Genomic DNA, 12,481 nt, shown 5'->3' on the forward strand with positions numbered 1-12,481 from the left:
AACGGAGCGGTGAGAGAAGAAGCAGGACAAAAGAGCGACAAGAAAAATCAAGGCAGAGTAGACTGAGGGCCCTGATAGATATCTTTTTACCCAAATCTAAAAATTGCCATGGATGATCAAAAGAGCCAGGCCAAGTTAAAGGGTAATATTGGATTTAAAAAAAAATTATACGTATACGGATTTTAACGGAACATTAACGAACGCTTACTGACAGAAATAGAGAGAGTCAATTATCACTTTATCAGACAGGAGTGGTTAATACAAATACAATAGTGAAACAAGGGTACAGTTTGTAAATTAACTAAACCGTGGGCTCTCTTAAATAAAGTACACATCGGAAGACCACCTGATTCACGTCCCACGCGACGCCACCAACCGACCACGGTAGAAAATTTTAACCAGTGCAGCGGCAGGCAGCCGTCTATTTTGAGTCTGTACTGATAGTTTGATACCTGCACCTGCAGATCCCATGGGCCATGGATTTCGTGATGGAAACCCAGAATAGAGTCATAAAAAATGGTCTGATCGCTACTGTGAAACTAGACCAACGTCCACGTTTTCATTTCGTTCACCACTCCACTCCACTGTGAAACTAGACCCTATAACTAACCGCTAAATCATGTCTATTGGCAATGACAGAGCTTTGTTGTTGTCTCCGACTCTCCTCAGCCTCTCTCTCTCTCTATCTCATCTCTTTCTCTGAATTTCAAACCAAAACTGAACAACCCACGTACAGGAGGACCCACGTTTTGTAAAGCTCTTCGTTTTCCACCAACCAGACGAACCTTACAATGCTAGTCTAGGAGAGCCTATCCATCCACATTAATCCAATTCCCGTGAAATTATAAGCTTCTTCCCACGAGTCCATGACTCATTAAAAAGTTCATTTACAGTGCCTCGTGTCTGTAGTTTATTTCACAGTTTCACTTGGAGGCTATTAATAAAGTGAAAATTTAAATCTTAACAGCATATTTATTTTTTGAAAATTGACCGTTCGTATGGTGTAATATGTACTTCACGTGTACCTTTTCTTTCGCCATTATAATCAATTTCTCCTTCTTTCCACTTCATCATCTGATGATTTTGCTTGCTAACCTTATCTTTTCTTTTGTTTCTCTGTTTGCTTATAAATAAGTGTGCTTGAATCTTTCTCTGCAAACGCTGCTCTTCACCATTGTTCCTTCTTTGCCACGTTTCTCTGTTTGCTTATAAGTAACCATTACGTTTTGTTTATCTTTGGATCTTTTGATGTTTTGTTTGTCTTTGGATCTCTTAATGCTTTACAAGAACTGGGTCTTATTGGGAAGTTGTGTGAGTGACTTCTGAAAGTTTGAGCTCGCTTTTAACTATTTCAGGTTGGATTTATTTTATCTTTCCTTTTCCCCTTGTGGTGTTAGGGATCTGGAGCTTCCAGTTGAAAGGTTTCTGCAAGTGGGTTCTGGTCAAAATTTGAATTTTGGGAAGTTAGTAAAGAGGAATTACAGAAATATTTTGGCTAGTTGTCATCATATAATTTTTTATTGGGATTCATTTAGGTGTTGTTTTTTGGGTATTGGGCTATCTTCTGATAGAAAGCTTTGGTGTTCTTCTGGATAGTTCTATGAAAGTCAGGTTCCATTTTTTATGTTTTCTGCATTTGGCTGTGTTTATGTGATGCAAACCTGATGGGTTTCAAGGAATTTCGTGAATTTCAGGTAGACTCCAGGTTTTAAGCAATCCCTGTTCTGAAGTTTAGACGTTTTACCATCAGTCTCTCCATTTGCTCTTACGTTTTCCTTCAAGAGTCAGTTTCATTCGTGGCGTGGTTTTCTATAAATCCATTTTTAGCGCTATGGTAATCAAACGGTGAAAATAAGGGTGTGTGGTTTGTATTCTTATTCTTATTTTCTATTACCAAAAAAAAAAAAAAAGTTTGTATTCTCATTTTGGCTCTGATTCAAGAGAAGTAGATTTCTCACAAGAAACGTGTTGGGGGAAGCTCAGGTTCTCAACTGTTAAAGTGACTGTAGGTTCCTTAGTTGATCTTGATTAGCTCCTACCTCCTTTCTGTTTCAGGGGGTGTTCTTAATCTTGTCTCCAAGCCTTGTCAATCAATGTAGGAATGCTTTCTTGTTTTTCATGACCTTTTGCTATTTTTGAGATGGGTCCATCCGCAGAAGTCTGGGATCAGAGAACAGCGATTGAAGTTACCAAGGACTGGAATGGAATCGATCAGGTCTTGCTTCGTACCCCACGAGGGGCTTCTGCTCGGGTTAGATCATTTACTTCCTTTTGGCATTGTTTGGTGGTTGGTTTCAAATTGTCTAAGAACTTGAGATTGTTGTGGAAATTTTCCTGTTTATCTCTTGATATTTCTCTTGTATACTTTGGATTCCAGGTTAGCTTGCATGGAGGACAGGTCATTTCATGGAGGAACGAGAGCGGGGAAGAAATGCTCTTCATGAGTAGCAAGGTATACTTGGATTCCTCTTCTCTCGTTCTGATGCATTGTACTATCATGTTCTGTTTAGTATCTGAATGGAGCTGTCATATCTTTCTGATGATCTTCTCAAGCTTTGAAACTGTCTTATGGAAAATCGCTTGCTTGGACAAAACCCCCTGCAGCTATGTTATGCATCTTCATTCTTCTTAATATAAAAGATTTTTATTAAAAATAAAGAAAAATGGGATTGTTCCTCTTCTTCCTCCTCCCCCTCCTTCGTCCCCCTCCTCTTAAGGAGGCCTACGCCTCTTACATTCCTAACTACACCTCACGCCTCCAGGTAGTGGAATGCCTCACATCACACCCTCGGCCTTTTAAAACATTGATTACAAAGTCTACATTGGCAGTTCTAAATATCTATATTACAAAACTAATATGCTAGTTCAGATAACATGTAATTTTTTTTCTTTTTTTCTTTCTCATTACCTATGCTATTCATGGAGTAGGAAATTTCATCCTTGTTGATGCCCTTATGCCTACCTATTTATGCACTCACTAGATGATTCATTGGGTCACCTTTCTCTTTTGGATGGATAAGTAATGATTTGTACGGTTTTAGCTCTTTGATTAAGAAAAAGATAAAGGTCAAATGGATGAAAGAAATTTGCAGTTAAAACTTGGCAATAACAGCCTTTATAATGGGTGAACAGATTATCCATTTAGTGCTGTTCCCATCTCATGGCCTATCCAAGAGGTTGCCAGCATATTTTTGTACTAATTTGCCCGTGGCCATGTACATAAATGGCATGTTTAGGAATACAGGACCTGAGAACTGTTTCATTTTTTCAGGCATTCATATATGACACAATTAGTCTTGTTAATTGAAGGTTTAGTGGTAGACTGGTGGTGCTTAATTACTGATTTTACTGCCATATATGATTAATCTAAATGTGCACAAGTAGAAAATGTCAAGGAATGATAGTTCACTGAAAATCAATGTAATCTAAGAGAAAAAGCAATTATTATCATTCACTACTACATAAAAATGTCATGGAATAAAATATGATAACCATAACTCGATCTGAAATGTGTGAACGAATTCAAGGGAAAATTTTTTTAGATATTTCCAACCTAGGAAGCGATCTATCATTTGGATGGGTGTGAATTTGTCACCACAAGCAGTAGTGGCTTATTCTCAACAATTGAATGTAGACAAACCCCAACAAAGAAAGGATGAATTATATGAAGAGAACCCAAGAAAATAAAAGGATGTTTCAGGTTAAATGAGAGATTACTATATATTAACTGCTTGTAGTAACAACACTAACAACTATTACCAAAAAGCTACTAGTAATATATCACCACATACATTTGACCCTTCAGGAGGACACACACACACATACATTCTAAAACCTGTAAGAGATGGCCATATGCATTTTATTCTGTTTCCTAATCATTTTTCCAATCCAGTTTTTCATTTTTAATCTACTGTAGGCAATCTTTAAACCACCAAAAGCAATGCGAGGAGGAATTCCTATTTGTTTTCCACAGGTAACTCCAGGCAAACTCATAGATATTAAGGCCCATTATCAATGTTGATCACTTCCAACTGATGGTCTGCATTTCACTTTGAAGTTTGGTAACTGTGGATCATTGGAGCAACATGGATTTGTAAGAAACAAGATTTGGACCGTTGATGATAATCCTCCACACTTACACCTCAATGATTCCAAAGGAAAGTCTTCTATTGACTTGATACTCAAGCCATCTGAAGAAGATCTGAAGTACTGGCCTCACAGGTATTGAATTGATTATTATAGTGTGAAGTGATCGATTGGATTTAGGAACTTTTGTTCTCAATATAGGACATCAGTGATTGTCTTGATCTGCTGAGCTGTTGCTTCACTGGCTTCAGCCTCGATTCACTCTCTGAGCTGAGCAGCAGCTTCCTCTCTGTTTTCAGATTGATGGTGCATATCTCAGCCATTAGTGATGAAGCTAAGCAGTGTCCAATCAGACCTCTCTATTAGCCAGCTCAATATGCAAGTTCAAGTAAAAATTCCAGGCATTTTAATTTCTATGCTCAGAATGCTTAGTGTACAAATCCGCCTATAGCCACTGTTTCTCATTTATATATATATATATATATATATATATATAAGAGAGAGAGAGAGAGAAATTGATCAATAACATGTAACTTCATTGAACTTAATTTGAAAAGAGATTACATACAAACAAAGGGAGGTGAGCTGTCTTAACTCCCCCACAAGCAAAAAAAAAAAATACAATATTAGAATAAGCCCCAAAAAAGAATCCCTATTCACCCCTTGCTTGGCTAGCCCATCAGAAAAAGAGTTAGCAGATCTCTTCACCCATCTGCATTTCATCTCAATATCCTTAACCAACCACTTGAACTTTTCCTTTCATTGTTGTAGTCCCACATTCCATACTTATCTTCCTTTAACCATCTTACCACCACCTCCCAGTCACTTTGATTTATCAGCCTCCTAATGTTCAAATCTCTTGCTCTTTGGATTCCTTCCAAGGCTGCAAATATCTCAACCATGAGAGAGTCACCTTCTCCAATTGGACCTAAGTACAAAGCTAAAACATTCCCCTCCTCAATCTTTTAAACTCCCCCAATACTTGACTGCCCTGGATTCCCAATGCTACTGCCATCAAAATTCAGTTTTATGAAGCCAAAGGGGGGAGAGACCCAAGGACTTGTGGCCCTCTTAATCTGGGCAGAATTTGCTATCTCTTTCCAGTTTCTCAACAGATCATCCAAGGTAAAATCTGTGAATAGCTCCAAGGATTTCAGCCATTGTGCCACCCTTATATGGATCAAGTCTATTAAGTTCTCAATACTTCTCTCCTTTTCTGAGAAAATTCTTGAATTTTTTTCTTCCCATAGAGTCCAACATACAACAACCCTAATACACTTCCACATGATCCTACCTCTTTTGACTGACCAACTGAAAAAAGATGGAGAAAATAGGCTTTGTACATTCATTGGGGGGTTCCAACCATACCTAAAAAGGGAGAAAGCCCATTCCCATGCAGTTTTAGCAAAAGGGCAAGACACTAATAGGTGCTACCCAGTTTCCCCATCAGTTTCGCAGAGAGTGCACCTGTGTGGGGATAAACAAGTCTTCGGTCTCTTTCTTTGAAGTAGATAACTTTTGTTGGTTCTTTCTAGGAAAGTTTCCCAACCAAAATTCTCAACCCAAGGAGGAATAGGCTTGCACCATACCTCTTTAACAGGGAAAGACATACCAAGGGGAGCAGGAGGCTGAGTTAAGGTTTTAAAAAATGAGGCACAAGAGAATGATCCTGAGGGGGAGGAGGTCCAAAGTCTGCAATCTTCCTTTGAAGGGTCCAAGAAAACATTTTCTAGAGTAGCCAATATGGTCAAGGTGCTACCTAATTCTATATTCCTAACAACCCTTGTCAAGCTCAAATTCTACCCAAATCCAGAGGTTGCAGCTGAAGGAAATAGGAATGATGAAATGGGCTCATTTTTTAAGTCAGAGAGAGTATACAAGGAAGGTAAATAATTCATCAAAGGAGAATGCCCAACCTAAGTTTGTTCCCAAAATTTTATGAGGTTATATGAATTCAAATCATACCTGATCCACGGGGAGAAAACTGGTAGAAGGTTATGGATGGCTTTTCTATGGAGAAGCACATGTAGTCCTTGCTAGAATTCCAAGATCCCAGCCATTCTAAGGGGAACCTCCATAGCCACTTCCCCATTAATGCTATATTCCTTTTCCTAATATTCCCAATCCTAAGACCTCCTTTCTTCTTGCTTCTAGTTACCACCTCCTAACCCACTCTATGGTCCCTCTTTTCTTCTCCTAGCTCCCACAAAAAATCCCTCATCAACGTTTCCAATTAGCCTTGTCCCAACTACATGCGGTGACTGCATGAGACATGAATCCCGTTCCACCTGTCAGCTCTGTTCATTGTCATATCCATTCTTAAATTATTGCCCCTTAAAAAATTTCTCTACTTCAACCCATGCCCTTTTTTGTCTGCCCCTAGATCTTCTAGACCCTTCAACTTGTAACAGATCACTCTTTTCACTGGTGCTGTAGATGGTCTTTTCTGCATGTGGCTAATATCTCTATTGGAATATATTAACCAGTGCCTCGTACCATGGAAACAGTGGCATTTAACCACCATGAAGAACTTCTGGTACATAGCTCCCAATGGAAAGACCTAAGGTCTGACGGTGTAAAATACAGGTCACATAATCCAGAAACATATAAGCATGAACAACAAGGAAAGGATTTGGGAATCCCTACCATTCCTCACTTCTCACCTATACCCTTGATGCTGAAAATTAATCTTATCAGTTGGTCATAAGGCCAGTCAGGTTATTTTCCTGAGCTTGTACTAGGGATACCTTACACACCACTTACCTAATGTTGGCCATGACCCAAATGTTTGCATGCAGATGTAGCTTTAGATATTTATTTGCATGTTTGTTGGAGTTTATCTTTTCTTTTTATGTCAAGGTATGATGTTCCACTGAATATAATGGATGACCCTTGGGCTTTTCAGTTACGAGTTTCGCCTTAGGGTGTCTCTTACAACAGATGGTGATCTCATCATGATATCCCGAATCAGGAACATCAGTGGAAAGCCGTTTAGTTTCTTATTCGCTTATCATACATATCTCTCTGTCTCTGACATAAGGTACCATGCATACTCTGTTCCTATTGGACTAGAGTCTTACTGTGTTTTCATCTTCTGTTGTTGGAACGCCAAGGTTTGAACTCTCTGTTCTTATTTCTTGCATATCATTTGACATTTGACATTAGACCACCTATTTTTCCATGTAGAGGGAAAATCCAGACCATTAATCAGATAGGGAACCTACTGGATTGGGCATGTGTTTCATATCATGATCTATATCTGCCCTATAACCAACCCTGTGAGTTTTTTTGCCAAATTGATACTAGCCATCTATACCTAAACTTTTTAATGTAATATTTGTGCACAAGAAAATCTCAATTTTAACCATGTGGCAAAGTATTTTAAGTCTTCTTTTTTCCATGAATAAAGGGTGGAGATAAGAATATGGTGACTCTTGCCAGGTTGAAGATTCCTAGGTGATTTAGGAAAGCTCACTAAATGATCCGACTTAAAAAGAAAAAAAATTCTGCTATGTAGAGGTACCTTACTAGCCACAGAACAGGATGCTTGTACCTACTTTAATAGGCTAAAAAGGGAGATAAAAACAGAAAGGAAAAGCAAAACCTTGGGCCTATTATGTCCAAATACCAGTAAATGTAAAGATCAGAAAAGTCTGTTACAAGTTTATATTAATAAGCACCATAAAACAGATAAAAGTTATATGAGGAAAAACATAATAACATTTTGTACCGTGGTTATTCTTCTTTTATTTTCTTTGTTTGAGAGAACAAAGAAAAAGACGAACCATGTTTTTTCCTGATGGTTTTTTGGTCAGTGTGGAGAAACAAGAAATGAAACCTATATTACCCAGATATGACAAGGATACAGCTGGACACTGTTGAATGCGAAATTTACATTAAAAATTGAAATGTCTTCGTATATCATTCACTATGCAATGTCAATAGGTATCTGGGTATCATAGAAAGAAATACTTCTTGCATCAATCAAAATTAAAAAAAAAAAGGAAAAAGATACAAGTTTCCTGTACAAAAACTTTTAATATGCTCTTACCTGCATTAAGTAGGTTAGCAACAAGAGGTTTTCTGGATCACATCAGGAACCATAATAACATCAAGAAGCCATTGTAGGAATTAATGATCATCTTAATTTATTTGAATAAACTATATCCTGTTTTCTACTTATTGTAGTGGATGGTTTTGGTAGAGTTTTATTTGTCCATTTGTAGTTATGGCTATGCAAATAACTTACATTTACAGTGAAGTAAGGATAGAAGGGTTGGAGACACTTGACTATCTGGACAACCTCAGCCAGAGAGAACGTTTTACCGAACAAGGAGATGCCATTACATTTGAATCTGAGGTAATTCCTTTGAGTAATATGAGTAGTTAGTTCATTGGAAGTATTGTTGTAGGGAAGTAATTGACCTGAGGAGAACCATATCTTAGAGAATTGTGTGCTTAGAAATGATGGTTTAACCCAAAAATTCCAATTAAAGGAGGATTTTTAAAATTTACAAATATGTTTATCATTTGCAATTTGCTAGGGCCTCGGTATCCATTTTCTTCCCAAGGGACTTGTTGTGGGAGCTTTCTTGCATGTTCTGTCAGAAACTGTTCTCTTCCTCAGATTAGCAAAAATACTTTTGATTGCATTAATTATGGGGTATGCTAAGGGCTCTGCTCTTACAATAATTTTCTATTGTGCAGGTTGATCGAGTTTATCTCAGTTCGCCAAATGTAATTGCTGTCCTTGACCATGAAAAGAAGCGGACTTTTGTCATAAGAAAGGAGGGGCTTCCAGATGTTGGTATGCTATCTTTTCTGTGGTCAACTTTAAATGTAATAATTGTAATCATCATCATGGCATGAATTCTAACATTGGCTACTAATTAGTAATTACACCGTTGTGGTGTCTTTTATTTGCTGCATCTCTACTGATTTCAGACTGTCCACTTGATGTAACCTATTTGATTCAAACCCACTAGTGTCACTAACTTCACATGTAGTTACTGGTCTAGATCACTTCTCTAAGCCTTTGGAGGTTTCATGTACAGTGGTATGGAATCCATGGGAGAAGAAATCTAAATCCATGGTAGATTTTGGCGATGAAGAATACAAACAAATGCTTTGTGTTGATGGTGCAGCAATTGAGAGGCCCATCACCTTGAAGTCAGGCGAGGAATGGAAAGGACAGTTGGAGCTTTCTGTTGTCCCTTCAAGTTTCTGCAGTGAGCAGCTTGATTCCCACTGGAGAGGCTTCTGATGTTTGAAGCAGACTCATAGTAGGATTCACTTATTGCATTAACTGTTTGTTTTGACACCAAAGGTTACATGTAGTTTGGATCTAAATGAAAACACGATCAATTGTACACCCAACCATGGTCATGAAAAATCATGTAATGTCAATGAAACGTGGAAAAAAAAATTATCAATACCCAGTTTTTTGAAGGAACCAAAGATTAAAAGGCATAGCCAAGCTGACTCAAGACTTGCCAACTTTGTTGAACTAGTTGTGTTTTCATATTGGCAATATTCTTCTTGTATTCTAGCAAAAGGAAGTTGGCTTGGAGCAGGCACAACACAAAATCAGTAAAACCTTCAAACTCCATGTTTGTTTCTGAATATAGAGCCACCCTCCAAAACAGATGAATTGCAATAATGGGGGACCAGTTCAAGTCAGAGCATGATCCATACGTATCAAGGTTTAGACTTTGAAGTATTGAAATGGGTTTTGAGGCTAGCGTCATGTGACATGGGTGAAATGGCCCAGTTCATTGCTTCTAAAGAAAAATGAACTCAGGGAATAAGAAGATCCACAATAATCATGCAATATCTCAATTTTTCCACCATTTTCCTCAATGTTTCATAGGTGTATCCTGATGGTTCATATTCCACATAATGTCGAGGTTCTAATAAACTCAGGAATAAGATAAGGATTGATGAGTAGAAAAATGGAAAGAAAACTCAAAATAGAACATAGAAAGAAAAAACAAAGATTTATGTGGTTCAGCTTATAGTTCACGTGCACGGGTGTTGGAGGAGAAGGGAGATTTACAGTTACAGTGTTTACAGCTTCCCACCAAACCTAGCTCCTAATACACCCAAAGTTCACACTTCCCCTGTTTCTCTCACACTCTCTTGTTCTCTTTCTTAGGCTTCAAGATACAAGATGACTTTCTGTGCAAGGTACAAGGCTATTTATATGAGAAAACCTCTAAAATGGAATGGTCCTCACAAACAGTCAAGAAAGTGATCTCATGCCTCACGTGAGATCACCCTTGCAAGCCCAATAATATTAGTGAGTCCTAGATGCAATATCAGCTTGCGATACCAGGCTATCACAAGTTTGAAGGGCTAGTGAGTTTGAAATCCTGTGAGATCAGCTATGCTGCAAGATCCACCTGTTTGCGATCACCACAGACTACTATGAAATTTTTCCTTCAAGTTTTTCTTAACTTTATTCGGGTCAGGTCATGGAGCAAGATTGCACATGGAATTCAAGGCACCAACACAACACAAACTATTAAAATATGTATTTTTAAATTTTATAGTGTATCCATTTTTTATCAGTATTTTATAGTTTATCCATGTGTATCCTATTCCATTGTATCCATGTTCTTTCTGGGCCTATTCCAATATGCATCTTAAAATTGCATTTTCAATACTCTGGAAATACCAATACCGAAAGTTTAAACCTTGAGGAGTACCTAAGAATTGAGAAAGAACAAGAGAACTGCTCACTGATATGCACTTTGTTGTTTCACCAATGAGTAGATTGGCAAACGAGTACCTCAGATATTAATATTTCTATCTGGATTAATAAAATCTTACTTTACCTTTCAAAAAAATATATATTTCTTGCATTGTTTTAAGCAAAACAATGGAACTTTACTACACTACTTTGCAAGCCATTCAGCTTTTTTTCTGTTACTAAATTGAGGTTTAAGAAGAGCAGGATAATGGAAGCGAAAGTTGAACATATCTTCAAGTCCAAAACTATTCAGTAGTCATGTTTCAAGCTCAGTTGCAGAAATTAGCAGGGAGAACAACGAAGAAACCCCCATAACTCTGCTGTACATACATCACAATTGTATTCTAGAGTAGAAAACTTGTCCAGCATCCAAGAAAATGTCTAGTAATGATGATGCCAAAGAGTTAACAAGCCAACCGTTCTCCTTGGCTGCACCGATGGGATGGCAGATAGCCACATACCTGATGTTGATAATATCACATACCGATCTATTATACTCAAACTGCAGACCATCCTTTCCTTGGAGTTTTCTTATTTTCATGCACTAGATTTATTAAGAAACTCCCCTACGGCCATACCTGATCCTATTCCAGAACAAATTTGTCAAATACGGGCCTGTATGCCATGAACTTACACAGTCAGTTAATAAGAGCAGGTGCTAGAAGCTCAGTTGGAAAATGATCTACACTGGTGCCCTTGAGAAAGCAGATTGACACCCAGCTGAGTTGCAGCAAAAAACTCTTGTAAGTATTAATATGTACATTTGTTGTATGACTGATCATTGAATGTTAAAAAAGTGTAACCTGTGTTTCATTCTTTTCCATTACTAATTAAAAGAATAGAATCAACCATTAAATACCGAGGTAAATACAGTAAGACCCTATCACTTGCCTCCAACTTAACAAATTATGTTGTTGAATTAGGATATTTCCTAGTTTGATAAGTAATGTGGCAACCTGAAACCCATGCAGATCAGATTAAACTGCAACCCAGGCAACTATATGTGGTCAGTCGGTCACTAAGTCTTGAACTCTGGTACATGGAAAATAGGAAAGAAAAGAAATAGGTAAATGTATATCCGCCCAAAGAAAGAAAGAACAAATAAGCAATCCAAAATCATAGAAAGAAAAAGGAAACATGAGATAGATGGAGAGAGTTTAAAAATGAATTCATACAAGAGAAAAGTAAGAGCATGTTTGTTTGTTCGCTAAGTCTGATTTGAATGCCTTTGAAACTTAATAATTACTTTTGGTGGTACATTAATTATAGTTGGTGAATTTTCTTGATAATTAGATAATTCTATTTTGTTGAGTTCTAAAAAATGATAATCGACCATTATAACCCTGGATATGATAAAGTTTATTCAATTATTTAATAAATTAATGGTCATTTACTGAAACAAGCGCCCCTATAGTTTCATGGATGTACTAAAACTTACCCTATAGTTTGTGTTTTACTAAAACACCCCTTATAGTTTGCAATCAATTTACTTAAATTGACCTTCCATTAGATGATGGTGAAAATGATTGTTTTGCCCGCAATGTCCATTTGAATAAATTTAATCAGTAGAAAATAAAAATGAAAAATACCACTTTTTCTCCTATTTAGTCAATTTTATTTTCTGTATGAAGTGTTAGGAGTAAT

General features: G+C 37.4%; 1 protein-coding gene across 4 annotated transcripts; it reads left to right on the top strand.

Moving 5' to 3' along the window:
• Positions 1 to 465: 465 nt before the first annotated feature.
• LOC104593418 (putative glucose-6-phosphate 1-epimerase) lies at positions 466 to 9,592 on the top strand. Of its 4 annotated transcripts, none has more exons than XM_088892180.1 (9): positions 473 to 1,355; positions 2,157 to 2,251; positions 2,378 to 2,452; positions 3,917 to 3,973; positions 4,058 to 4,221; positions 6,992 to 7,126; positions 8,344 to 8,446; positions 8,794 to 8,893; positions 9,141 to 9,592. In XM_088892180.1, the coding sequence occupies exons 3-9, from the start codon at positions 2,432 to 2,434 to the stop codon at positions 9,347 to 9,349; spliced, it is 789 nt and encodes a 262-aa protein (XP_088748306.1). In that variant the 5' UTR covers positions 473 to 1,355; positions 2,157 to 2,251; positions 2,378 to 2,431; the 3' UTR covers positions 9,350 to 9,592. The 4 variants fall into 4 exon arrangements, with proteins under 4 accessions (XP_019052597.1, XP_088748306.1, XP_010251544.1 ...); XM_010253242.3 differs by having other exon boundaries at positions 474 to 1,857; positions 2,056 to 2,251; XM_010253244.3 differs by having other exon boundaries at positions 474 to 1,355; positions 2,056 to 2,251.
• Positions 9,593 to 12,481: the final 2,889 nt, after the last annotated feature.

Source organism: Nelumbo nucifera, chromosome 7 (assembly GCF_055504915.1).
Source record: "Nelumbo nucifera cultivar China Antique chromosome 7, China Antique-T2T, whole genome shotgun sequence".
Lineage (NCBI taxonomy): Eukaryota > Viridiplantae > Streptophyta > Magnoliopsida > Proteales > Nelumbonaceae > Nelumbo > Nelumbo nucifera.

What these genes read in the sequence shown, in the direction of transcription:
- LOC104593418 (XM_010253242.3), top strand. Translation starts at nt 2,141, where the DNA reads ATGGGTCCATCCGCAGAAGTCTGGGATCAGAGAACAGCGATTGAAGTT. An exon ending in CACGAGGGGCTTCTGCTCGG is followed by an intron (nt 2,252 to 2,377) that starts GTTAGATCATTT and finishes TTTGGATTCCAG; the next exon opens with GTTAGCTTGCATGGAGGACA. An exon ending in CTGAAGTACTGGCCTCACAG is followed by an intron (nt 4,222 to 6,991) that starts GTATTGAATTGA and finishes TGGGCTTTTCAG; the next exon opens with TTACGAGTTTCGCCTTAGGG.